Source organism: Rhamphochromis longiceps, linkage group LG11, assembly GCF_057381845.1.
Source record: "Rhamphochromis longiceps isolate RC_006_pf linkage group LG11, R_longiceps_female_GT1.1, whole genome shotgun sequence".
NCBI classification, from domain to species: domain Eukaryota; kingdom Metazoa; phylum Chordata; class Actinopteri; order Cichliformes; family Cichlidae; genus Rhamphochromis; species Rhamphochromis longiceps.
The window spans coordinates 9,677,002-9,702,335 of record NC_140567.1 but is presented as its reverse complement, the minus strand read 5'-3'; the positions used below and the strand labels follow the sequence as shown (position 1 = coordinate 9,702,335).

The window sequence follows — 25,334 nt, the reverse complement described above, 5'->3', positions numbered from 1 at the left end:
AACTCCGTCATGCTAGCTAGTACGCAGTACAAGTTATTGTAACTGACGGTAAAAAGTCAGCACAACGAAAATAAACTACATCTAAACTTGGTTTATATACTTATATACTTATACTTCTTACCTGAAGTTCAGTTCACCTGACACTCGGACCGGCGGCCACCTCGGGTCTCTGCTCCTCCTGCCTCCCCTTCCCTCATCCACCTGCTGACCTCTGTGGAAGCTCCCCCATAGCCACCACCAAACAACTGAACAAGTTATTTTTACACATGTGCCAGCATCTGGCCAATGCACCACCTTTCGTTGTTTATACCGTTACACACACACACAAAAAAAACATCGGCCCATAAAAATGAAAAATCACCATCGGCCCACCGGGAAAATACCTGGTTTCCTAAGGAAGGGGACACATAAATGTTAGAGATTTTCTGTCAGTCACTTGTGGTGAGCTGTGGTCCACTCAGGGAGCAGCATCAGATATGGTGACACCAGGAAACCAGTGAAAGTGATTAGGAAGGTTAGCTCTGTGATTGGCTGTGATTAGTATTATATATATTTCATAATAATTCAAAATATCATCAGAAGTATTTCCCAAATATGGGCTAAATGAAATATTTCACATCTCATTATCATCATGTACCATAGTTAACAAGCTTCTATCTTTTCTTAGATAGTGTAGACATTACATTACATGGATTTGTTTAAAACTTTAAAGCAACTTAAATGTTTGTTGCAGTTCAGACATTGAATCCTTACTGGTACAATTAACTGACCTGAAATGAGGTTTGTCCACCAGTTAGTGGTGAAACTGATGTGATTCTCCTACAATTTATTTTTGTTTTCATTGTATTTAACAGTCTTCTCTTAAACAGATAAGTAACAAATAACTACATTTTCAACGTCATTTAAAGTTTCAGGGCGAGTAACACAGCCCTGCTAAAGCATGCTGTGGCAGACTTATGGTATCCTCTGGCCTTCAGCCAAGTGATGTAACCCAATAACCTGGTTTCCCCAGCTCTGCAGACACAGATTGGATAACATTGCTTTTCCTTGTCTTAATAATCTTTTTGTTTTCCTGTTGCTTCACTGTGTCCTCCTGAGGACAAACAGATATCCTGTATCTGTCTTCATGCATTCTTAATAATCCAAGGTAGATAGATAGACCCCAGGTTAACCTTGGGGTGACCTCTAAATAATAATAATAATAATAATGGATTGCATTTATATAGCACTTTTCGGGACCCCTCAAAGCGCTTTACAATACCACTATTCCTTCACTCTCACATTCATACACAGCTACAGTTGTAGCCACAGCTGCCCTGGGGCAGACGGACAGAAGCGAGGCTGCCATATAGCGCCATCGGCCCCTCTGGCCATCACCAGTAGGCGGTAGGTTAAGGCCATTAAGAGGATATTTATTTCCTCAATAGAAGTTCATTGGACAAAATTCCTTTTCCTCTGGGCAGCTGAGTCTCATGTGGAAACATTAAATCCACCACAGACTTGAAATAAGCTAAGCCAAAAGATGTTTGGATAACTAAGCTCATTTTCTTCATCTTTTTCTTTTCCATATCACATCCTGATTTTCTTGCTTTTGGATGTTAGTTTTTGTCCTGTTAGTTTTTTCTCTCCACAAAGCAGTGGAGAGAAGAAGTTCACGTTAAATAGTCAGTGTAGAAAATATACTGTGACATGTCAGTATGCTGCATTTACTAAGCTACCGTGTAATGTTTCAATTAAGAAGACAGAGAAAAAAGTTTTAAAACAGTTTTCATTTTAAGACAAAGCAACCTGGCAGATGAAGCAATGAAGCTAAAAGAACAAATAACGTAATAAGAGACCAGATAAACCCCCAAAGAGAGAAAAAAAACCTCTCATACCCTGAGATCAAATATAAAATACAAAGTTTAAGGGGTAATTGGTTTAAATAATGTTGTCACAACTGTTAATGATATCATTAATCAGTGTTTTGTTTCAGCCAGTCTCAGAGTGAAGCTGTTCATTATCTTTTGATCAAATGTTTTTTTTCATCATTTTCACACATCTTTTCCCCCAGTTAAGCACAAAAGGCCTACTGACGAAACCACTGTCTTTTTTTTGGTTGCTTTTAGTCATTTTTGCATTTCTTTCCTTAACGCTTGGAGAATCTTATATGTTTCACAAACATGCAGGAGCACAAAGTTCTTGCTGTAGCAGCTTCTTTCCATGTAGCAGATCCTGAAGATCCATTAGGGTTAAGTAATTGGAGACAACTCTTCTGGACATTATGTATGATTTTCCAAAGGTTTACCTGTACTCACTCTGACCTGCTAACTGACATAAGAATAAACGTGGATTTCTGTAAATGGGCATATTCAGTAAGAGAGCACATGTATGCTAACTGTGTCAGAAAATTGATTCTTCTTGTTCTTCTGGCTATTATTCAATTTCAATTCAGTTTTAAATATATAGTAACAAATCACAACAGCAGTTGTCTCTAGGCGCTTTATATTGTAAGACAAAGACTATACAATATTACAGAGAAGACAGAACCAACCCCAACAATCAGATGACACCCTTATGAGCAAGTGCTTTGGCGACAGTGGGAAGGAAAAACTCCCTTTCAACAGGAAGAAACCTCCAACAGAACCCAGCTCAGGAAAGACAGCCATCTGCTGTGACTGGTTGTGGGTGAGGCGAAGAAGACAAGACAAATGCTCTGGAAGATGAAGAGGTAATGATGATGAGGGACATCACAGCAGATGACCTGCTCCCTCTCATCTTAACCCTTGCACCCTCTTCACTCATACCAACATCCATGAACTTTCTCTGTGGTCCTGTTTTCCCTCCTACCTGGCAGCTTCAGCTATGGCAGCGATGAAGCCACAGACCTCCCCCCCCCACCCACCACTCGTGGCTTCATAAACCAGTGTGCTCTTATTGCCTGTCCTAAGCCTGGATAAATGGGGAAGGTTGTGTCAGGAAGGGCATCCATTGCCAAATAAAAACATCAGCTGCTTGATTAGGCTGCTGGAAAAAACGACATCCTCTCTCAGATCTGTTAACTCTCAGTCACAAATGAGGAAGTCCAGTCCAGACATCAGCAACTGCACTTATGTTATGGGAAACTTTTTAAAAATTTGTATCTAGTTGCATTAATCAGCTGATAAAGGTCTGCCTTACAGCTCTGCTGATAACTTACGCTACAATGTTTAAACAAAGCCAGATGTGCTATTGTGTATGGCAGGAAGAGATACTACACAAAGTTTCCATTCCAGCTTCTCTTAAAACACAGTAGAAGGAGAGTTCAACAGAAAGCTCGGCAATAGCTGCAAATGCAGAGGAAAGGTGTAATAGATTTTGTAGCTTTTGAAATATGGTGCAGTAACTGGATTAGTGAGCATTTGAAAAGGAAATGAGACTAAGAAGGGATTTACACACTAACACAATTCAGCCTGCTAGCATGGGAACTCAGCTTTGTCAGTTTCACAGGTTCATCTAAAGGGCTCATGCACTGGGATGTTTGCAAACAGCCAGGTTCTCCAGCACAGACAGCGGGGATTGAATCCCACCCTCCCATCCAAAAACTGCAGCATCCGTCTAAGCTGCGCTTCCATTCACGACTAACTGATTTGTTTCTGTGTTTTGAAGGACTTTCCCCATCCCTCTTTCAGTCTGCAGTGAGAGGCTTTATGAACTTGTTTGTCAGCATAAAGCAGAAGCTCAAACACAAACGAAAAAGAGCTCAGAGATCAAATCGCAGCCTTTGGAAGAACCACAGGATCTTTTTGCAGACACACTATACAAATGACTCAGTGTCTGTCCAGAGTGCCAGTGTGTAATTGATGGTTCTGGATAAGTTATAGTACATATTTTACATATCCCTTTCCAGTTTTTTTCTGTCTTTGAAGGCATATTTGGAGTATTGACCCTACTTCAATTGCAGACTGAAAGATTTCTTTATAATCTGCACATAAAATAATGCTACATTTTGTTCTCAGAAATTGGGTCAGTCATCTCCTTCTCCTTCTAGTTTATTCACTCATTTGGTTATTTTGGCTGGATTGTGTCTAGCAGTGGCACCACCAGTTATTTTGGTCAAAGGTAGCCTGAAACTGCGGCACCTGCCAAAATAGTGTTGGATATGGCAGATTTGGTGTGTGTGTGTGTGGCGGTAAATAGAGACTTACACACAGCTGAAGGTACAAGGATGTTCTTAAAGTCTTTGGGTGGTCCAACCTCTCAGGGAGCTCGAGCCTACTCTTTGCGAGTGCCGCCACTGAACACTGGTCATTATTAACAGACAAACCAGCCCCACCAGCCTGGGATTACCTTCCAGCCAACTACAGATGTGAACGCCTAAACATTTCTGCCACTTTGTTTTGACATGCTCTATTATAGGTTCTGCATCCTACAGCAGATCCAGAAAAAAAATTGACAGCTAAATGAAATCATTCATTTTCTGGTCTGATGTCATCCAAAAATTGCCATAATTGCCCAGGCCTGGCGTCTCTGGTCTGTGACTGGCAAAGACACCAGTGCTGGGCGAGGTGCACGGAGAGGAAAGCAGACTGTTGGATGTTCCCTGTTGGATCTGTGGTGACTCTTTGTCTATTTAAACTCAAGTGCAGTTATACACTGCACTTTCTTCCATCTGCTCGAAAACTGACATCTCACTTGTCTCCACCAGCTCCTTTGGGTGGGTGGGGGTTCCAACGTGTACCTAAGCCTAAGGGATGTAATCTCTCCAGTGTGTCCTGCATCTGCTCCAGGGCAACCCCCCCATCCCTAAACGCAGTCAGTAACAACTCCACAACTGGAAGACTAAGCTGAACAACACAGGGCCCTATGGATAAGAATAACTCTCCTCACCTGGCCACAGTTTTCATTTTTGCTTCCACCACATTGAAAACTGTACATTAGAAGCTTGATTAAAGGCTCACAACAACAAACCAGAAACCACTTTTGGTAAATATTGTCAGATTTAACCCAGAACAAAATTTCCCTCATATCAAATTTTGAAATACAGATCTATTTAGAATATATAAGTAGGTATACAGTGATGAGAAGAAAGGGTATATTTACTGGGTTTTGGAGAAAAATGTCTTCTTTTGAACAACACAATGTTCTTTTTTACATAAGACATGAAAATATGCAGGCATAATGATTTCATTATATTTTATTAAGAGGGGAAATGAAACCACTAAAACCATTTAACACTATCCTCATTCATGTATCATAATTGTTAATTTAATATTCATCAACACTTAGAGAACAAACAATACCTATTCCAGGCTAGTCTGTGCATTCAAAGCACTGATAGGAAATGTCTGTGAAGGTTCTCAGTCATCCAGGTCATCGTAGTCAAAGGAGCTTGCAAAGAAAAGCGTCTGGACTTCTTTAAGTTGCTTGAAGACGTTTCACCTCTCGTCCGAGAAGCTTCTTCAGTTCTAAGGTCAAATGGTGGAGAGTCCCAGATATAAACCTAGTGGGAGTGACCCCCCACAGAGGGACAAAAGGACCCCCTGATGATCCTCTAATCGCCTGAGCCAAGGTGGGAAACTGGGCGTGGGTCCCAATCAGCCAGAGTTTCGGGTGTGTTCATTGTGAAACCTGGCCCCACCTTATCATGCGAATTCCTGAGATCAGATGGCCCAGGATGTGAGTGGGCGTTAAGGCGTCTGTGAAGGGATCTCCAAACTGGATTATAGATGGCAGAGAGTTGGTGTCGTAAACCCCCGCCTCTGTTCAAAGATGGTCGCTCACAGTGGACATAGATGGCTTCTTTCACTCCTCTTTCAAACCATCTGTCCTCTCTGTCCAAAATGTGAACATTGGCATCCTCGAAAGAGTGTCCTTTATCCTTAAGATGCAGATGGACTGCTGAGTCTTGTCCTGTGGAGGTGGCTCTTCTGTGTTGTGCCATGCGCTTGTGAAGTGGCTGTTTGGTCTCTCCAATGTAGAGGTCTGAGCATTCCTCGCTGCACTGTACAGCATACACCACATTGCTAAGTTTGTGTTTTGGCGTTTTGTCTTTCGGGTGAACCAGTTTCTGTCTGAGCGTGTTGCTGGGTCTGAAATACACTGGGATGTCATGCTTGGAGAAAACTCTCCTGAGTTTCTCTGATACACCGGCTACATAGGGGATGACAATGTTGTTGCGTCTGTCCTTCTTATCCTCCCTCGCTGGTGTCTGGTCTTCTTTTCTGTGCCTCTTTGCTGACTTTAAGAACGCCCATTTAGGATAGCCGCACGTTTTGAGTGCTTCCTTTACATGTGTTTGTTCCTTCTTTTTCCCTTCAGGCTTAGAGGGAACATGTTCTGCCCGGTGGTGTAGGGTCCTAATTACTCCAAGTTTGTGTTCCAAAGGGTGATGGGAGTCAAACAGGAGGTACTGGTCCGTGTGTGTGGGCTTCCGGTAAACGTCGATGTTGAGTTTGCCGTTCTCTTCAATGTGCACAGCGCAGTCCAGGAAAGGCAAACAGTTGTCCTTTGTGTCTTCCCTGGTGAACTTGATGTTTTTATCCACAGCGTTGATGTGCGCAGTGAAAGATTCCACTTCTTGTGTCTTGATTTTGACCCAGGTGTCGTCCACATATCTGTACCAGTGGCTGGGTACTCTTCCTTTGAAAGAGCCAAGAGCCTTCCTTTCCACTTCCTCCATGTAAAGGTTGGCTACAATAGGTGACACGGGGGAGCCCATGGCACAGCCATGTTTTTGTCTGTAAAAGCCTTCATTGTACTTGAAATATGTAGTGGTGAGGCAGAGGTCTAACAGTGTGCAGATCTGATCGGGTGTGAAGTTGGTCCTGTCCTCTGTTTTCTGACAGTCTCCACGGCCTCCGTGGTGGGTATGCAAGTGAAGAGAGAGACTACATCAAAGGACACCATGGTTTCCTCTGGATCCAGGGTAAGTTTCTGGACCTTGTCGGTGAAGTCAGTGGAGTTCTTGATGCTTTCTTTGCTTTCTTTTTGCTTTCTTTGCAAGCTCCTTTGACTGATAGGAAATGTTGCTTGTGTGGGATTTGCATGTTTCCCGCAATCACTGAAATGGCAGCACAGGTGCCGTTATAATATTAGGACTTCTCTAACCATTCCTTTGATCTAATTTTTTATTCTCAGTTGGATCAGAATAAATAAACAATTAAATTGCAAATAATTTGTTCATTGTTAGAATATTTTCTTGCACAGTGGATTCTTGTACTTGTAATGTATTTGCATTTATAGAGCATCATTTTAGTCCTACCGACTACTCAAAACACTTTTAACTGCAAGTTACTTTTTAATCATACATTCATGCAGCAGCACCTCACAAGTGTGGCAGTTAACCTGACACATTGCTCCAGACTGTGGGGGAACCCCAAATACCTGTAGGAGACCCACTCCAGGCACTCTAGCATGCGTTAAACTTGCAAATTCCACACAGAAAGGTCCCACTCATGATTTGTTAGTGCCACCATGCCACCCTTTTTCAGATGTCATGTTTCTTATGTGTGCCATAAACCATCGCTCCTGTGCTGTTTTACTGTTAAGCTGTTTGGATATTCCCCCATGATCCTTTAAAGAGCAGCAGGTGCCTGTGCCTGTGGGAACCTGGGCTAATGTGGTGGGAACACAAACATTTACCTTGACAGTAACAAGGTTCTCCTTGAACTCTATCACTATTGTCCCATAAAAAAGCACACACACACACACACACACACACACACACACACACACACACACACACACACACACACACACACACACACACACACACACACACACACACGTACAGTTTTACAGTTTCAAATTCTCTGAAATCATCATTTTTTCCTTGACCCACACTGGTGGATTTAAAATACATCTGAATAGATACGGGATAAAATTTGACCTAGAACGGCTTAAGTGTATAAACATCTGTAACAGCTGCACATCAAGGGTCTTAATTAAAAAAAAAAAAAGTTTTCATGTTTATAAATTTTGGGTATATTTAAGAAAAAACATCAAATTTCCAGGTAAAAAGAAATAAATTTAGGGTATTTTTTACAGATTTGAACTGAACAGTATGTAAGGGTTAAAATAGATGAGTTTAAAGTTTATTGGTTGAAGTTTAAAATTTGCCTGTTTTATAAAGATTTAAATCCAAAACTGCAACACCTCGATGTTATCTGCTACAGATGAAGAGAAAATGCATGCAGCATGCTGCAATACTTCTAATGCATGTTTGTGGAGGCAGAAGGGCTGTCCACGGTTAAAATGATTATAACTTATTATACTTCTTATAACGGTTTCAGCCTATTTTCAACCTGTCTGGTATTCATTAATTTCCCATCAACACCTCCTCATTACTGCCCTCACTTGTTTTTGGTCCTGCTTGTGTCAATTCACTTTGCATTTTCACAAATTTATCATAGGTGCACAGAAAAGCAAACAACAGAAGATCTGAAACACGGCTTAACCTTAACTCTAGCGCTCAATTTGCTGCTGGAGACCAGGCGGATGTTAAGAAGGTAATATTTAGCACATTTGCCTAATTTAAGGTTTAAGAAAAAGGCTAAAGAAACAAGGAGAACGTTGGACTTTTCCTAAGAATGAAGAGATCAGAAAGTTCATTTAAGTCAACCATCTGAGAAAGGGGTCAGCACATCACCTTTCCTTTCCACCACCCCAAAAGTGAACTGTTTAGTGCTTGGATTTAAAGGATGTTGCTTGATCACTGCTTCTTCCTCTTGGCCTGCTTCCTCTGTTACCTCACAGTGAGCTGTCCCACTTCTCGACTTGGCTGCCTCGGTCGTTACCTGCCAGACAGATTGCTGTCTTGAGGCACGGAGGCAGGGGTGGGTTGTACTCTCAGCCTGTTGTGTAAGAGCTCTGTAAGGAGATAATGAGCTCTTAGTCTGCACTTTCACCTGCGGTCATTAACACAGTTATCTTAAAATCCCTGCTCTACAAACAAGACCGTCACACTTTGCTTCTGGATTAATGGGCCCTTCATATTTTATACTTCATATACTTGATATTTGAAAACATAAAAAACCCCAACAACCCCCGACTGGTTAGACTTTATCTTTAGGCAGGCATTTCAGTTTTCCAACCATTGCTGTTCTGTAATGATATACAATTAAGTCGGCACTGGTGTCTACATATACTGTGTCCCTATAAACTGCTGGCTATGAATATATTTTGGATGAGAGGCAGAGAGATCTAAACTATCTGGCTTTCTTCATCCCTCTGACATTTAATCTAACTTCTAAAACTAACTGATGCATGCATATTGTGTGTCATGCCTTTGTTTCCCACAGTGGAGGGGGGGGGGGGACACATCTCTAGGATCTTAATTGTATCTGGTCTCAGTGTCTGTTGGACTGTGGGAGTATCTGGCTATTCTATTTCCCTCTGAAAGAAATGTTGATTGCTATCACAAGCTGTCACAGCAGGAGATACAAACACAAGGATATAAAGAAATCCCTCGATCAAGTAATTTCTTCGACTTCAACAATATAAATTTAGATGAATATTGTGCTAATATAATTTCACTAATTGTGTCTGTGGAGTTCTTGGAAAATGTATTCGGCATTCACCCTTTAAATCAGGGGTGTCAAACATAAGGCCAGGGTCCCAGAATCGGCCGGGCATAGACATAAAATATCCCTCCGGACAGCTTTGGAAAATGTGAAGGAGGGCATAAACTTTGGAAACATTTTTTTCACTGCTATCAAATCTAACATAATGAAATGTAATTTTACACATTTAGATTTTTGTGATGACAGATTTCTTACAGTTACCGCAGCAGCATTTCTTCATCGTGTAGAAAAACTGAGATGCACTGTTGAAAGTTTTTAAAAATTGTTCTTCATTTTTTGTTCTACTATGTGTTTTATTCTATTGTTAGTGTCCCTGGGTGTCTTGAAAGGTGCTTTTAAAAAATTTATTTTTCTGCTTCTTCTTCTTATTATTATAAATTTGCACTTATCTTTCTTATATTACTGTAAATGGCCTTAAATTTGTAGTTAAACACCTTCAGACTGACAGAAAGTTTCTCTGGTTCTACGCAATAAGATCAAAGTAAAGGTCAAAGGAGTAAAATGAGACATCCCTGCTAACGTCCACAAATGTTTTCTCATAAGAAAAAAAAGGATGAAAACCTTCATTTTTCTCATAAGATTGATTTGCCTTATTCACTATTTTTTTTAACACAATATAACTATAGAAAGTCCGTACTTATCGAATAAGCATTATTTCTTTAAAGGAGAGCACGCAGTGTGAGACATCGGCTGTTACTTTTATAAAACATGTATGAATGTAAAGGCTGACTATTCGGTTCAATTGGAACCGAACTGGAAGCTTTTCTGTTTCTTTCTCGTTTCCTCGAGAAGACGAAGAAGAAAACTATCAGATCTTAATGTTAGGTCCACTGCAAGACAAACAGAAGCAAACACGAAGGTTCGTGGCTTTCAGTGCAAAACGAAAGTTAATTCTCATGTCGACTTATATCACACCACCCCCTGGTGGCCGTGACATAGACACACTTTTCAGGACGTGTTTTTTCCCCATTTTGTGAGAGAAAGTGAAATTGTTGTCTGATTTAGTGTTCGAGGTGCCTTTGTTCCGTGTTACAAAAAATGAAGCAACTAACAAAGAAAGAAACGGTGACTTAGTGTCGGGCTGCTCTTTGGCACAGCAGCAGCTGCCCGAGTTCTGCCTTCAGTGTAGGAAAGATTAATCATTACACAGTGACCTCGTTTTTGCTGGAAAATCTTAAAGAGAGATCATTTTGTGATATAATCCGTCCAGGGTGTAGAGAAGTCTAAGGAGCCACAGGAGAGCAAAGCATGATAAGACAAAATAAAGTTGATTTAAAAAAAAAAGTATTTAAAAAAAGTCAAATCTCTCACACTAAACTTCAGTCATCCCTGTTGTCCACGGGTCTACAACTGTGTCTATATTTAGTTTGTCATTTGTGGAGCAGGTCAGCTGGGACCCCTCCGCAGGACACGCCTCTCGGCTGAATGGAGTGCGTCGCGCGTAAAGTCCGACCTGTAGCAGATACAAACTTTTCTGTTTCTCGGGAGTTTTTTTCTTTTTTAAAATAAGTATCCATTTGGCGCAACCGATCGGTGTTTAGACGACTAAATGCAGCGATGACTCGAGAGGAAGATCTCATCCGGATTGCAAAAAAACTGGACAAGATGGTGTCTAGAAATAACACGGTGAGACTATATTTTGACACCCACAGGTGGCGCGTTGTCCCGCCACCTCGCGCTGCGCAGAAGGCCTGCAGTAGACTTTTCCATAAATTAAAATGGGGTCCTCTTCTTTTCTGTTAAACACGAGTTTGGTTCCTGCTGACTCGGTGTGTTTGGAAAGTGTGCAGAAGTGAAGCGCGAGCTTGACCGTAACAAACGATCAACAGGTGTTCGTGGGTTTGCGTGTATTTCTCTTGCAGGACCGTTTCAGTGCCAGTGTGCAGCTCTGCTGTGTAGCCCAGCTCTTTTGTGTTTGTCAAAAGCTTTTTTTCTCTCTCTTTCTGAAAATGCTTAGCGAGTTTAACTGACATAGAAGTGCGCAGAACAGAAAGTAAACACCGCGGCCTGTGGGCGTAAGGCCGTGCTCGTGTTGTGACTGAATCGGCAAACACGACATTGTTCGCGTCGCTCCTGCACAGTTAGGGGGCTGCACAAGATAATGCCACCAGCTGTAATCGGAGTAAACAGCCGTGCAAAACAGTGGATCTAATGTTGTAAAAATGCCATCGAGTGCAAATGAAAAAATAATAATAAAGAAGTGAAACTGTTCTTGTTTGCTAACCACATTGCGCTTTCTTTTTTGAAAGGTTAACGCATTCTTGTTGCCAGATCTGTGCGTTACACTGTTATTACGCATTTCTAAATGAACCGTTTCAAGAGTTAGGGGGTTGCAAGTAACGATGTCACTGTTTGGTGAATACAGGAGGGCGCCATTGACCTGCTGAAGGAGCTGAAAGGCGTCAATATGACTCTCAAACTTCTACAGGTGGGTTAAATTTTAATTTTGCTGATCATCCTGGGGAAATGTGGAAAAAAGAAAACAATTAACCCGTGTGTCTATGTTGGCTTCAGGAAACGAGAATTGGAATGTCTGTTAATGGTATCAGGAAGCACTGCACAGATGAAGAAGTGATTGCTTTGGCAAAAGTCCTCATTAAAGACTGGAAAAGACTTCTGGGTACACACACTGATTTACATGCATACTACAGTGTTTCCACAGCGGTGAAATGGTTGCTTGTGCAGTCAATACATCAGCACGGAGTCTGATTTGCTGATATGATTTCTCCTCCAAAACACGCACTCATGCAGACTCTGGCCGCTCTCATCCCGAGAAATCGTCTGAGACCAAGAATGGTTTGAACTCCAGCAAAACGGCAGCTTCTCCAAACAGCTCTCCCTCGGAGACGCAGAGCAGGTCAGTGGTTTCACAGCGGTTACACAGAAACTACACAGGTACACTTAACGTGACTTTTAATACAAAGAGCACACACATTATGAAGTGAAGTTCTGGTTAATGTCCGCATACCTGCTGTGCCTGCCTGCTGTCAGGTCCGTAATGATGTGTGTGTGTGGCTTTGCAGTGCACTGGAACAAAAGTATTTTCTTCGCATTCATAAAAACACCTTAAAAAATAACTCTCTGCTAAAAGTGACAACAGCTTTGTAAAAAAAAGGCATTGAAATGTTTAAAGTTCAAATAAAATTTCAAGGTAATCTACTGCCTGGCTGATCTACATTCAGACGATTTAATTCAGTTCAGTTGTATTTGCATAGTGCTGAATCACAACTGGAGCTGCCTCAAAACCCTACAATAAGACAACAGTCAAATGACCCCTTTGACAAGCACTTGGCAATTGTGGGAAAGAAAAACTCCCTTTTAACAGGAAGAAACCTCCAGCAGAACCAGGCTCAGTGAGGGGCAGCTATTTGCTGCAAACAGTTTGGGGTGTTTAATGACATTAAGGACAGAACAGACTTGTGAGCCACTGTAATGTTACATTTTATCCTTTAGGTAGCATCATAACTTTAAATAGGGAGACTTATTTTAATGATAAACTGCACATAAAAGTGTTAAACCTTCTGATAGAACAGTTCTCGTAAGAAGTGAAACACACAGAGTAGTGAGCTCCAACGTGTTCATTTTACTTGCAAGGAAGCAAAAGCAGGGCAGAGTTTCATTTATACACTTTTTCCAATGTTATCCACTTTTTTTATTGTTAACAGTTACTTGGCATCCTTGTACTGAACATGATTCTGTCTGCTTTGGATAACAGATAGCAGAGTAGCCACAACAAAGCCTGAGAAGAGCACAGATGGAGAGAGACATTGAGAGATACACTCTTCAGCTTACTGCAAAGCGTGTTACATAACTTTAATAATTTTTCTATCACCGTCATTCTTCCTAACAGCCAGCAGGGCGCGACTCCAGAAGTCTGTGGGACGATTTATTACCCCAGGATATATTTTCCAAATTATTTTATGTTCTCAGTAACAAGTTAAAATCTCATGAATTGGACTCGGCCTTTCTCTTTTTTTGGACTGTCTCTCTCCCCCATCACCCCCAGCAGGTCCCTCTTACTTTTTCCTTCCCACTGTTGGCAAGTGCTTACTCATAGGAGATGATTTGATTGTTGGGATTTTCCATGCATTATTGTAGGTTCTTTACCTTACCATATAAAGTGCACTGGGGTGTCAGTTGTTGTGAATAGACACGACTGAATCAGGTTATTCTGCATTGTGACTGACAGATTGATAGCATATTAGCGTGCAGACTCACCAACAAGAAAGAAAGATGGGTATGGTGCTCCTGAGAGTTCCAACGAACAAATTAAGAAAACAACAGCTAATAAAAAAATGTTTCGAAAGCACACAAAACACAACAGCAAATATGTATCTAAAGTATTACATGAATAATGTGATTAAAACACACATTACCTGCATCTTTTTCTCCCTCACAACAGCGATGAATCCTCTACTTCTTTAAGCGTGTCTCACTGCGATCCTTCACACGTTTTGGTTTCTACTTCTGCAGCTGGTCCGTGATGTTATTGTGCCCCCAGAAACACTTCAATTGTGGATTTTTTTCCCAATTCTGCTGTGTTTTGTCTGCTTTTCCAGCATTTTTCTGTTAGCTGGTGTTTTCTTAAGTTTCGGTGGGTTTGACCTCTCGGAGCCACCGTAGATGGGAGACCACAAATCAGTGGATGATGATGATGTCTTAAGGGCTACATGTCAGACTCGTTGTTTTTTTTTTCTATTTCGTAATTCAGTTTAGTGTCAGGTAGGTTCTTGTTTGGTTTTGCTTGTTTCACTTTCACTGAAGATGTTTTAATCCTGGGTTATCGTCAGTGTATTTAAATATCACAATATGGTGGGTCCATGGTGTAGTGGTTACGTGTGAAGGATCCCTGTTTTGAGACCCAGTCTCAGGCAAACACAGGCTAGCGTGCTCGTTGTACCAGTCTAAAAGCCTGGATAGATGGCAGGGTTGTGTCAGGAAGGATATCTGGTGTAAAAACGTTGTGCTAAATTAAACAAGGGAAATCAGCCAAAAGCACCTGCTGCCAGTGGATATTTGTTAGAGTCCAAATTTAGGAAGTTCTGAACAGGTATATAATACAAACCTTGCTCTTTGTGAGGGCAGGTGACTCACAGTTATGCAGACATCCTGTGTCTAAGTAAACGTGTCCCTGAAAGCCTCTCTTGATGTTAATAATGATCAGTAATGTCTGTGTCTGACGTCTGTGTTAGGTAAAGCTTCAGCGTTGCTCAGACGTCCTTATTAGACTGAAGAATCTCAGTTCAGGAGTGACTAAGACTCAAGATTTTACCCTTAATGTTTCTGTTGAGCTAATTGACTTCATGCTTAACAAGTCCCGGGCTCCTGATGCTGCTTAGGGCCTAACATTGAACCAAGTTCACCATGTAAAAAGCATCAAATTTTCTTTAAAAACAGGTTTTGGTAATATTATCTGTGTGGACAAGACGTCACAATCACGTACTAACCAAATGAGTTGTTGTTAAAGAGAAAACAAAGACAGATGTATTAATCGGATCTATATATGTTTTACTTTGTAAGAGATGGTCGGACCTGTATTGTACTTGTGAACAACATCAACATCCACCTGCTTGCTGTTCAGTTTTTGGTGTCATGATTAATTTTGAGAAGGGAGATGACGCTGGGGTGTCAATCATGTTTGCTGGGATGTGACCCGACTGAATAAAACTAAAAATATTTCCTTCTTTGTTTCTCTTTAGTTAGTTTTTTTTTTTTTGACATCGGGCAGGATGATGGTCCGGTGGTTAGCACTATTGCCACACAGCAAGAAGGTCCTGGGTTCGACTCCACTGTGTGGTCCGACCTAACTGTGTGGAGTTTGCATGTTCTCACTGTGTTTGGGTGGGTTCTCTCTTATTTCCTCCCACAGTGATTTCCCCAATTTTAGTGATTTACTCATAGGTGTGAATGGTTGTTTGTCTCTTTGTGTTAGTCCTGTGGTCGGCTAGTGACCTGTCCCTTTGCCTTTCACCGTGTGACGGCTGGAATAGGCACAAGCCTGACCGTGAGACCCCACCTGCTCACCCTGGTGACCCCGAATTGAATAAGAAGATGGATAGTTTCCCAAGTACACTATAGCAAATCAGCTAGTTTGTTTTTCTTTTTCAAGAGTCTACTTTTAATTAATTTAATTTAATTTTATAGTTTTTAGTTTACCTCTATAATAACCTTGCTACATATATCTTTTAAAGTCTATGCTTAAAGCTATTTTTCCATGTTAGATGGGATAGATTATAGAATATAGAAGTCAGCACAGTGATGTTGTTTTGTTCTGCAAGGCAGCACTGTTTACAAGTGCATATGTAGGGTAAAAGCTGAGACGCTATGAAGTGTCCTTCACTGTTTAACTGCATGAAAGCACTGACTTCTTCAGTGCTTGTCAGTGATTTAAATCATGTTCGTGTTAATATATTTGCCATTTTTTTCAACCCACTTCCACCTCTAACACTCACTGTGGTAATTCTTGCATAGAGGTAAAAACAGTGCTTCTCTTTTTTCTCTCTTAGTCACAGCGAGCAGGAAGTCAAACTAAAACAAGACTCCGATCATGACAAAAAACACGCTAATACAATCAGGAAAGACAAACACAATGATGGCCATGAAATCAAAAAGAGACATGCTGACGACCTCGTGGAAGAAAAGCACCTGGAGGACCTTGGAAATGCAAAACATCTGCAGGAAATCAGGAAAGAGAAACAAGCACCCCCAGAAAATCCCAACGTGGAGGTCGATAACAAGAAGCCGAAGCCTGCGCAAGACCCACGGGGTGAGAAGCACAAGTCGGAGCCGAGAAGAGGGAGACCATTAGAGGAACCAAAAAAGACGAGGCACGTGGAAGAGCTCAAAAAGGAGAAACCCCCCACGGAGCTCAAGAAGTGCAGCTCTGCAGATGAGATGAGGAAGGACAAACAGAGAGAAGAAAACAACCACGAGAGGCTCACCAGCACACCTCAGAGGGAGAGACCTCTGAGCGAGCCTCAGAGAGAGAGACCCACTGACCCCCACAAGCCCTTGTTTGAAAGGTGAGAACGTAGAGGCTCAGAAAAACGCACGACACTTCCCAGTAAGATCCAGCAGAGCTTCAGACTCTGTTGTATATTTCAGGAGAGGTGTGCTGGACAGCAGTGTGCTCTATCCCACCCGTTTCCCCTCTCCTCCTCGACCCGCTCGGCCTCCTCCCATCAAACGCCCCGCCATGGATTTTCTGAAAGACAGGTTTGGACTCTCGTGCTGCCTGAGCTGCAGAGCGCGCGGTTGCTGCTAATGACTTAACATGCATCAGTGTGTTCCACGTGGCCTAACAGGATTCCTGCTGTGCATGGTGCATGCTGACAAGAGTCACTCAGGTGTGTTTTGTGAACAGCATGCCGCATCGTCAGGTGGCCTTTTGACCTCTGCTGTTGTGACATATGTCCAGGAAGGATGGCAAAGACTCTTCCTCCCGACCTCCTCGCCCTCACGCTCCCCGACCTCCTTCTCCACCGACTAAACGACCTCCCGTGGAAGTAAAGAAGGAGAGGTCAGATGTGGTTTGGTGCATGTTTCTGAAGTTCTTGAGTGACGTTAGACAGAAAACAACGAGAGAGTTTTAAAAAATCTCAAACAAGTGCTGATTTTCAGGAAAGTTCCTTTGGATCCAAACGCTCCGATTGCTCCTCTTCCTCTTCACCTACATCCTCCTCCTCCCTTAAGGTCAGGCTCTGCATGCCTACTTTCTTTGCAGTGCCGTAACGATTTTCTGTCATTATTCACTCTGTTTATGAAGTGATTCATCTGAGCTCAGAGGTGTCTTTTCATTTAGAAAAGAGCCTCCTGACCCCAACGCTCCTCTTCCTCCGCTTCCTCTTCACCTTCACCCTCCTCCTCCTACGAAGCGGCCCTCTCTAGATGGAATGAAGGAGAGAGACAGGTCTGAATCAGACGAGTTACAGACGGGAAAATATTTTTTGGAAAAAAAAAAAACAATTTTATTCGGACTCAGAATTTGAATCTGTTTTTTATTTGCTAAAGCAGGAAGGAGTCAGACTCTAAGCTGCTTCCTCCACAGAAAAAGACGTCAGATCATGTGAAGAAAGACAGGTCTGGGATCTGGGAATGGTTCTGTTTCTCATTCATGTAAAAAAAAAACAAGTTGGCTGCAGTCTCTGGATGATCAGTGGCCTTAAGAAATCTGTTTCTTTGGTTTTACATAAAACACTGGTGTTCAGTGTTGGTACCAAAGCTGTGTTCTTTTTGCAGGAAAGACTCAGTGGATACCAAATTGTCTAGAAAACATTCAGATGAAACCAAAAGAGAAAGGTTTGCAAGTCATCTGCATGAAAATATCTGTTCATTCCCTGTGTGAAGACTGTTGGATTTTAGAGCAAAGGGAGATGGATGCATTCTCGTTTTATTGTTCACAGACGGGTTTGGTTAAAAAAAAATCACACACAAACTCTTCCTCTTGTCAGGAAAGATTCATCAGACTCTAAATCCCCCCCTCCCAAAAAGCCCACCCTGGAGGCCAAAAAAGACAAACACAGGTGTGCAGGAGCCAGGAAATAAGTTTGAGAATACAACATAAGCGTGTGTGTGTGTGTGTGTGTGTGTGTGTGTGTGTGCACTTATCTTATATGAAATGTGATGCTAGTGATGCTAATCCTTTGTTGCAGAAAGGACTCCTGTGAGTCAAAGCCTGGCCAACCTGTGAAACGTCATTCAGCTGACAGGTATCAGTTCTGTGCACCAGTTTAAATCTCACCAGTACTTAAATGTGAAATCCAAATGATTAAACCCAGACTGACTGAAAGTGTTTCACTGCTTAGACGGGAATCGACTGACTCAAAGACGAGCAGCTCGCCAGCAGCAAAGAAGCTAACAGGAGAAAGGTAAATAACAGCGACCGGTGCTGATTAAATACAAGCTCACCAAACTGTCAACCCTCAGGTGTTAAAGTTTTGTGTACTTCTGCACGTGAAAAACATAAATGACCTTGAGTTTGAATTACAGGAGAGAGTCTCAGGGCTCGAAGGCTCCTCAGCTTGGACCTCTACAGAGGAAGCCCTCTACTGACAGCATCGAAAGGTATTTAATTATGTTTCTCAGGTTCTTAGGATGATTTTATCTTGCAGGGTACAAAATAAGGTAAGGATGGCTATTCACTGTAGATTTACAGTACTGTGCAAAAGTCTTGTGCCACCCCTCAATTATTTATATTGGTAGGAAAATGGAAAATTCAAACATTCATAGAACTACAGCATATAAAGAATATAGGATTCTATATGATTCTAGCTAGCTTGAAAGTAAATATTTGGTCTGATCACCTTTATTCTTGAACACAGCAGGAACTCTCTGAGGCAGCATTCTTCTCACTTCTTTAACTAGTCTTCAGAGTTGTTCTTCAGGCTTCTTGAAGGACATTGAAAGCTCTTTTTTGGATGTTAAGTGCCTTTTGTTCTGTTTTCTGCTAAGATGATCCCACACTGCTTTAGTAATGTTGAGGCTCGTGCTCTGGGGAGGCCTTGTGTGTTTTTCTGTCTACATATGTTTCAACATTGTGCTTGGGGTCATTGTCATGCTGGAAAATGAAGCCGTAGGTATGGTATCGCACAGTGGATCAAAATGTGATATAGTCTAAAATTGGTCCACAACAACGGTTCATCTCTTGAGTTAGGTGCATTTTTAAATGCTGTAATGATTCATTGGTCAGTGTTGAGTAGCTTAACAAACAAAAAAAGTTGAGTAGAGTAGTGGCTCAAGACTTTTGCACAGCACTGTATGCTTATTATTTTGCACTCCTATTTCACAAGCTGCCAGTTCGTGGGAGGACTCAGTGGGTGGCAACAAGCGACTCCAAATAGCCTCTTTATCAGTGTTGACATTCATCATTCTTTAATATTTTTTCAAGGACTGATGAGTCAGAGCGTTTCAGGATGGGTTCTTTACATGATGGATATTAGTAAATGAATTATTGCTAAAGGTTAAAGCTGCACTTGTGTGGCTGGTGTGCAGCACCAACAACGTTTTGATCCGTATTTAATGAATTTGACACTAAAAATCTTTGTTTTGTTTTGTTTTTTTTTACAGAAAGAGTAAATCCGAGGCTCCCAAAACTCCCACTACCCCGACCAGCCCCATGTCACCCAGCTTCAGTTCTCCTGGGGGTCCGCTGTCCCCTCACCTGGCCACTGGAGACTCCATCAGAGACAAGTGCATTGAGATGCTGGCAGCTGCCCTGCGCACAGATAGTGAGGCTTAGGCTGCACGTTATCATTGCTGCAGTTTTAATATTCACATTAAGACGCGCTGCAGACTGCCTGCTGACTTACATGAAATGTAATTTCTGAACTTCACAGATGATTACAGGGAATTTGGAGCTAACTGTGAGGGCATGGCAGCAGAGATTGAAGATCATATCCTTCAGAGTTGATAATTCTCCACTATGCACTATGATTAATTAAACTGTAGTTCTTTCAGTGTTGAACCAAAGGGAAAGCATCTTGTTTCAACATTATAGCTGTTATCAAGCATGCTACTCGGAGGAATTAGTTTGCCCTTGACAGTGTGATCGCACATATCTACCAGGAGATAAAAGCCACTGATATGAAGTATAAGAACCGAGTGAGGAGCCGCATCAGCAACTTGAAGGACCCGAAGAACCCAGGCCTTCGCAAAAATGTGCTCGCAGGAAGCATCGAGTTACGTCGCATCGCCACCATGTCTGCTGAGGTACAACAGCCCTGCAAGTTCACCTCTCCTCAGCAATGAGCAACACTTTGCACATTCCTGCCTTTTCTTTAATCTTTCGTTATCACACATCATGTCGTCTTTATTAAGGAAATGGCCAGCGACGAGCTGAAACAGCTGAGGAACGTGCTCACCCAGGAGGCCATCAGGGAACACCAGATGGCTAAAACTGGTGGCACCACCACCGACCTGCTGCAGTGCGGCAAGTGCAAGAAGAAAAACTGCACCTATAACCAGGTACACACATGTGTCAGAGCAAAGCAGATAACAGGACTAATAGGGCTCTAATGGTGGCATTAAGGCGAGTGAGCGTGTGAAAGCGATGTGTTTCCAGAGTGAAGCAGGCTGTGATGTTTGTGCCTTTTTCACAGAGAGAGGTGGTGTTGTAATAGGGCAGTTATTTCTCCAGCTGTTTGCTTTTAGTTATCACATAATAATGAGAAATTTTTTGCTGTTTCACACGATGTGACCGCACTGAGTCGGCTATTTACTGCTGTTGTTTGTGATGTTCTGAAAAGCCTGTAGAGTAACTGTTTCTCTTTTGAATGCCACAGAAAAACAAGAAAGCTGTGGGGCTGTATTAGAGCTGGGGCTTAAATCAGCTTCAGCGATGCTATTTGATAATTTGAGGAGTTGTATGTGGCTCAAATAAATATAATGAGATTGATGTATTTCAGTCACAGAGTGGGGGATATACACTGTACTAGTGAGGAAGGAGTGTTTCAGCTTCACTGTAGGTCGTACAAACCGCTTCCTTTCAGTTTGGTGTTTTGTTTACAGTTAAACCTGCTGTGTGTGTGTGTGTGTGTGTGTGTGTGTGTGTGTGTGTGTGTGTGTGTGTGTGTGTGTGTGTGTGTGTGTGTGTGTGTGTGTGTGTGTGTGTGTGTTTTAGGTGCAGACACGCAGTGCTGATGAGCCAATGACCACATTTGTTCTGTGCAATGAGTGTGGCAACCGCTGGAAGGTAAGACTTTGCCTGAACCTGAACAGCTCTGCTCTGACACTATTTCATGCTCTGTTAAATAACTTTAAAGAGATTTTTAATGCTTTTTATTGTTCTTCTCTAAATTTCAGTTCTGCTGATGCCATCAAAGGTCACCCCTCATTTTTTTTCCTGAGCAAACTGAGAAGCTTATTTTCTATAATGGGATGGGAATGGAGTTTATAAACTGTTGCAGCTAGTGATTTAAAGTGATGATGTTGTTCTTAAGATTTCCATTTTATCTATTTTTTTTTTTTTTTTTTAGATTTATAAGCATGTGCTAATAATCAGAGTTTGCTTTATGCAGCTTTGAGAACTAAGAGTGTACGGTATGACAGTTTGATGACTGAGTCATTAAATAAATCTAGCTGTAACTTAACAATAATCATGGTGCTGTCATGATGGAGAGAATCATAATCCATTTAATAAGCTGTGACATATTACGACTGCTCACTTTGTACATATCTAAAGCCAATAAAACTGCATCAATCAACGTTATGGTTGCTTTAAAAACTGTTAAGATGTTCTATAGTCTTCCTCTTCTGGTCCGCCCTGCCGCCCTATTCATAGCATCTACTTGTGTCGCACCCACTGCATGTCCTCCTTCACTACATCAGCATCATTCAACATCCTTTGTCCAACATATCCACATGCCCAAACTCTCTCAGCTTCCATATCTGTCTCCATACATTGTATAAGATTATTATGTATGTGACCATCATTCATCCACCCGTCCGTCCGTCCATCCATCCAGCACCAAATATCGTGTAAGGGAAAGACCCCACATAAATACAGAGAAAACCTCGACAATCAGATGATCCCCTTTGAGCGAGCACTTGGCGATAATGGGAAGGAAAAACTCCCCTTTAACAGGAAGAGACCTTCATCAGATCCAGGTTTAGGGAGGGGAAACCATCTGCACTGACTGATTGGGGGGTGAGGGGAGAGAAACAGGACAAAAGACTTGCTGTGGAAGAGAGCAAGGGATTCATCCACCACTTGATTCATCTTCTGCCACTTATTCCTTTCAGGGTTGTGGGCGGGGGCCGGAGCCTGCCCCAGGGCTTGTGATTTATACATTAAATTATATTCATACGTATTACAAATGTATTAAGACTCATAATGTTGGGCAAAAAGTTGCAGTGCATGTGCAATTTGCTAATATTCAAGAAGGTTAAGATGTAACAGACAAATGATTCGCCTTTGTTCATGAGTACATCCAACATTTGAATGGTAATGGTGCAATGGTAGTTTTCCTGTTGCACATCTAAAAGCAAACAGTAGAGGGCAACAATTCACCAAAACACATTCAGCAGCAGTTCCCAGATTTCCATTGTTCTATTCAGAGGTTACTGACATTAGGTTAGAGGCTTGCAGGTTAGTGTCAGTTTGACAGGCTGCTAAAGCTGGAGGAAGTTGCTGCTGAGTTCTTAATGGGATCATATTTAAAGCCATTCAGCACCATTTCTGATCAGGAAACAAGCCTATGATGAATAATAAATAACAGGCTGCATTTGTGCCTGGAGCGATGACATCCCATCATTCCCCCCTGAAGGTGTGTGTTGTTATTGTTGGAGATGCAGTCTGTTTTCAGCAGAAAAGAACCACAGGAACAGCTTTCTGGCTACCCTCGGCTGAGTATGGACCATCTGATTTTCCTGTGAGTTTAAACCTAATTCATTTACTTCTTCTGCATCAGTTGCACCATTAAAGTCTCCTCTAATGTGCAGGCAGAGATGGGAAAGCATAACCACTCACCTTTTTATTCTGTCACACTACACTTGTGTTGACGTTGCTTTGTGAGCTTAGAATCTACACCTGGCCATGAAATGTTACTTGGACATAATCCTGAAATAAGCCTAAATTAAAAACACTCATGAGGCATTATATTGTGTTCTGGAAATACTCTCACTGGCAAATACAACTAATAATCAGTGCAAAGCCCCCAATTTTTCTCTGTAATAATTTGTTAATGGATTCTGCGACATCATTCCCATCTTTTCATTTAATGACAGCTGCTCAGCTCTGTGACCTCTGTGTCTCTGACAGCTGGTGTGGAAAAATCCCAAACAGAAAACAGTTGAAATCATCTCTAAACTCTGTTCCAAACACCTAAATGCTTTGCAAGGAAGGGCTAATTGTTATCATGCAAATAGAAAAGCAAAAAAACAGCCTTTTGACTTAAGTGGACGCTTTTATCATTAGCAGTTCTAGACTTTTCTAAAGCCTTATAAGCTTTTCCTGCAGTAATAATACACAGCAGTTGTTTTATGTCAGTTTTGGTCACTACATTCATTGACCTTTAATTTACATCCACATAGAAAAGTCTTCACACTGATTTAAAAGTGTTCAGTTTTTAATCTAGATATTGAGTCCTTTGTGCTTTAGATGTGATACACTGAGCAGCAAACAGATGCTCTGAGCCATTTCTCAAAATAAAGGCAATTTTTATATTTTAAATTCACCTGATATAGATCATAAAATCCTGCAAAATCATAAATTCCTTCAGATCATCTGCGTGTTTAATTTTCTTGCAGGCTTAATTTAAACGAATAACTGTTGGTATCCATCAGTCTTCCTATCGTTTTTCAACTGTTTATCGGGGTCCAAGCCATGGGGCTCTACAGCAGCTGTGACTGGAGCTCCTACCACATCTCTGAGGGTGAGCCCCAGAGGAAACTCAGTCCTGCTGCTAGAACCTCTGATCGTATTCTTTCGGTCACTGCCCACAGCTCAATACCATAGCTGAGTGTAGCAAACGTAGATCGACCAGTAAATCGACAGCTTCACCTTTACGCTGAGCTTTCTATTTACCACAACGGAGCAGTGCAGTGTCCGCCAGTTTGCCTTTCAGTCTCCCGCTCTGCTCTTACCCCGCTCACGAACAAGACCCTGAGATACTTGAACTCCTCCACTTGAGGCAGCAGCTCATCTCGGAGTGGGCACTTCACCGTTTTGTCTCTGGGAAACAATGGCCTTGCTTCTGTAAACACTCAATAGCCAAAACCCCATAATGAAAAACTGAATGTTTATGCAAATTCACAACTTGACAAGAGATTTAATCTGCTGTGATGCTGTTTGCTTTAATTATTCTTGAGATAAATCTAGAGCTTGATTGTGATACGTGCATGCAATGCACCTGTTCACATAAAGTCCCACAAATCACACTGAATGCCAGGCAGAACTCAAGAAATTAGGTTTCAGTTACTCTCTGCAGACCTCACAGAGCAAAGGTGGTGGCACAGTGGCTTTCACAAAGAAGACTGATCAGGACTTGAAGGGTTGAACAAAGCTCCCTGACCAAGAATCAGTTTAGAAATTGTTTGCAGAGGTGGGGGAAGCTGTTAAAAGCATCACTTCATCAGTCAGTACTTTAAGGTCGAGAAGCTATGTGGGAGGCACGTTAAAGATAAGACATGAGACAGTCCACTTTGAGTTTTTCAGATAGCATTTAACTCTGAGACCGTGACCATAAAGATTCTTTCATATAATGAGATGGAAAATGGAGCTTTTTGGGTCAGAACTCCAAGCTGTGCTCATATGTCACTAAGGCTACGTTCACACTGCAGGTCTTAATGCTCAATTCCGATTTTTTGATCAAATCCGATTTTTTTGTCTGCTCGTTCACACTACAAATAAAATGCGACAGCAAACACGCTCTAGTGTGAACGCTCAAAGCGGCCCGCATGCGCAAAAGAAGATGTCACACACAACGCGCTCTGTTTAGACCCAGAGCAAACAATATTGTTTGACTGATGGCCCTTAATATAAAGACTTCGGACTTTACGTTTCCCAATTTTTGCTTTAAGTTATTTTGTTATTTACATAATAATGTAAATAACCTAATAATGATCCTTATTGCTGTTTTAGAGGAGCGGTGCTTCAAAGGATAGCTGCAGATTCCTGTCAGAATCTGCAGATTATACAGTATAAATAAAATGTTCATGTTTCTCCAACGATGTCTTCCCAACAGTTTCACTGACATCTACACTGGAAGGCCAGGAAGTGTTTGCGATGTCTTATCGGGCGCTTCTCCGGAGACGGATATAATGCGACATGACCGTTCAAACAGCAGTCGCTTTCTA

The 25,334-nt window shown here is 41.8% G+C and overlaps 1 protein-coding gene across 2 annotated transcripts; it reads left to right on the top strand.

Annotated features, from left to right (window-relative positions):
• Nucleotides 1–10,928: 10,928 nt before the first annotated feature.
• On the top strand, nt 10,929–21,770 carry tcea3 (transcription elongation factor A (SII), 3). 2 transcript variants are annotated; one of them, XM_085422219.1, is made up of 21 exons: nt 10,929–11,168; nt 11,908–11,970; nt 12,057–12,162; nt 12,294–12,399; nt 16,049–16,564; nt 16,647–16,757; nt 16,960–17,061; nt 17,163–17,234; nt 17,344–17,451; nt 17,556–17,621; nt 17,781–17,840; nt 17,993–18,064; nt 18,194–18,250; nt 18,347–18,409; nt 18,531–18,605; nt 19,608–19,768; nt 19,877–19,938; nt 20,100–20,249; nt 20,358–20,504; nt 21,160–21,231; nt 21,342–21,770. In XM_085422219.1, the coding sequence occupies exons 1-21, from the start codon at nt 11,100–11,102 to the stop codon at nt 21,348–21,350; spliced, it is 2,247 nt and encodes a 748-aa protein (XP_085278345.1). In that variant the 5' UTR covers nt 10,929–11,099; the 3' UTR covers nt 21,351–21,770. The 2 variants fall into 2 exon arrangements, with proteins under 2 accessions (XP_085278345.1, XP_085278343.1); XM_085422217.1 differs by having other exon boundaries at nt 17,553–17,621.
• The last annotated feature ends 3,564 nt before the right edge of the window (nt 21,771–25,334 follow it).

Bases quoted from the DNA above. Each gene is read 5' to 3' on its own strand.
- tcea3 (XM_085422217.1), top strand. From the start codon at position 11,100: ATGACTCGAGAGGAAGATCTCATCCGGATTGCAAAAAAACTGGACAAG. The intron at 12,163-12,293 runs GTACACACACTG...GCACTCATGCAG, and splicing joins AGACTGGAAAAGACTTCTGG to ACTCTGGCCGCTCTCATCCC. The intron at 18,606-19,607 runs GTATTTAATTAT...TTTTTTTTACAG, and splicing joins TCTACTGACAGCATCGAAAG to AAAGAGTAAATCCGAGGCTC.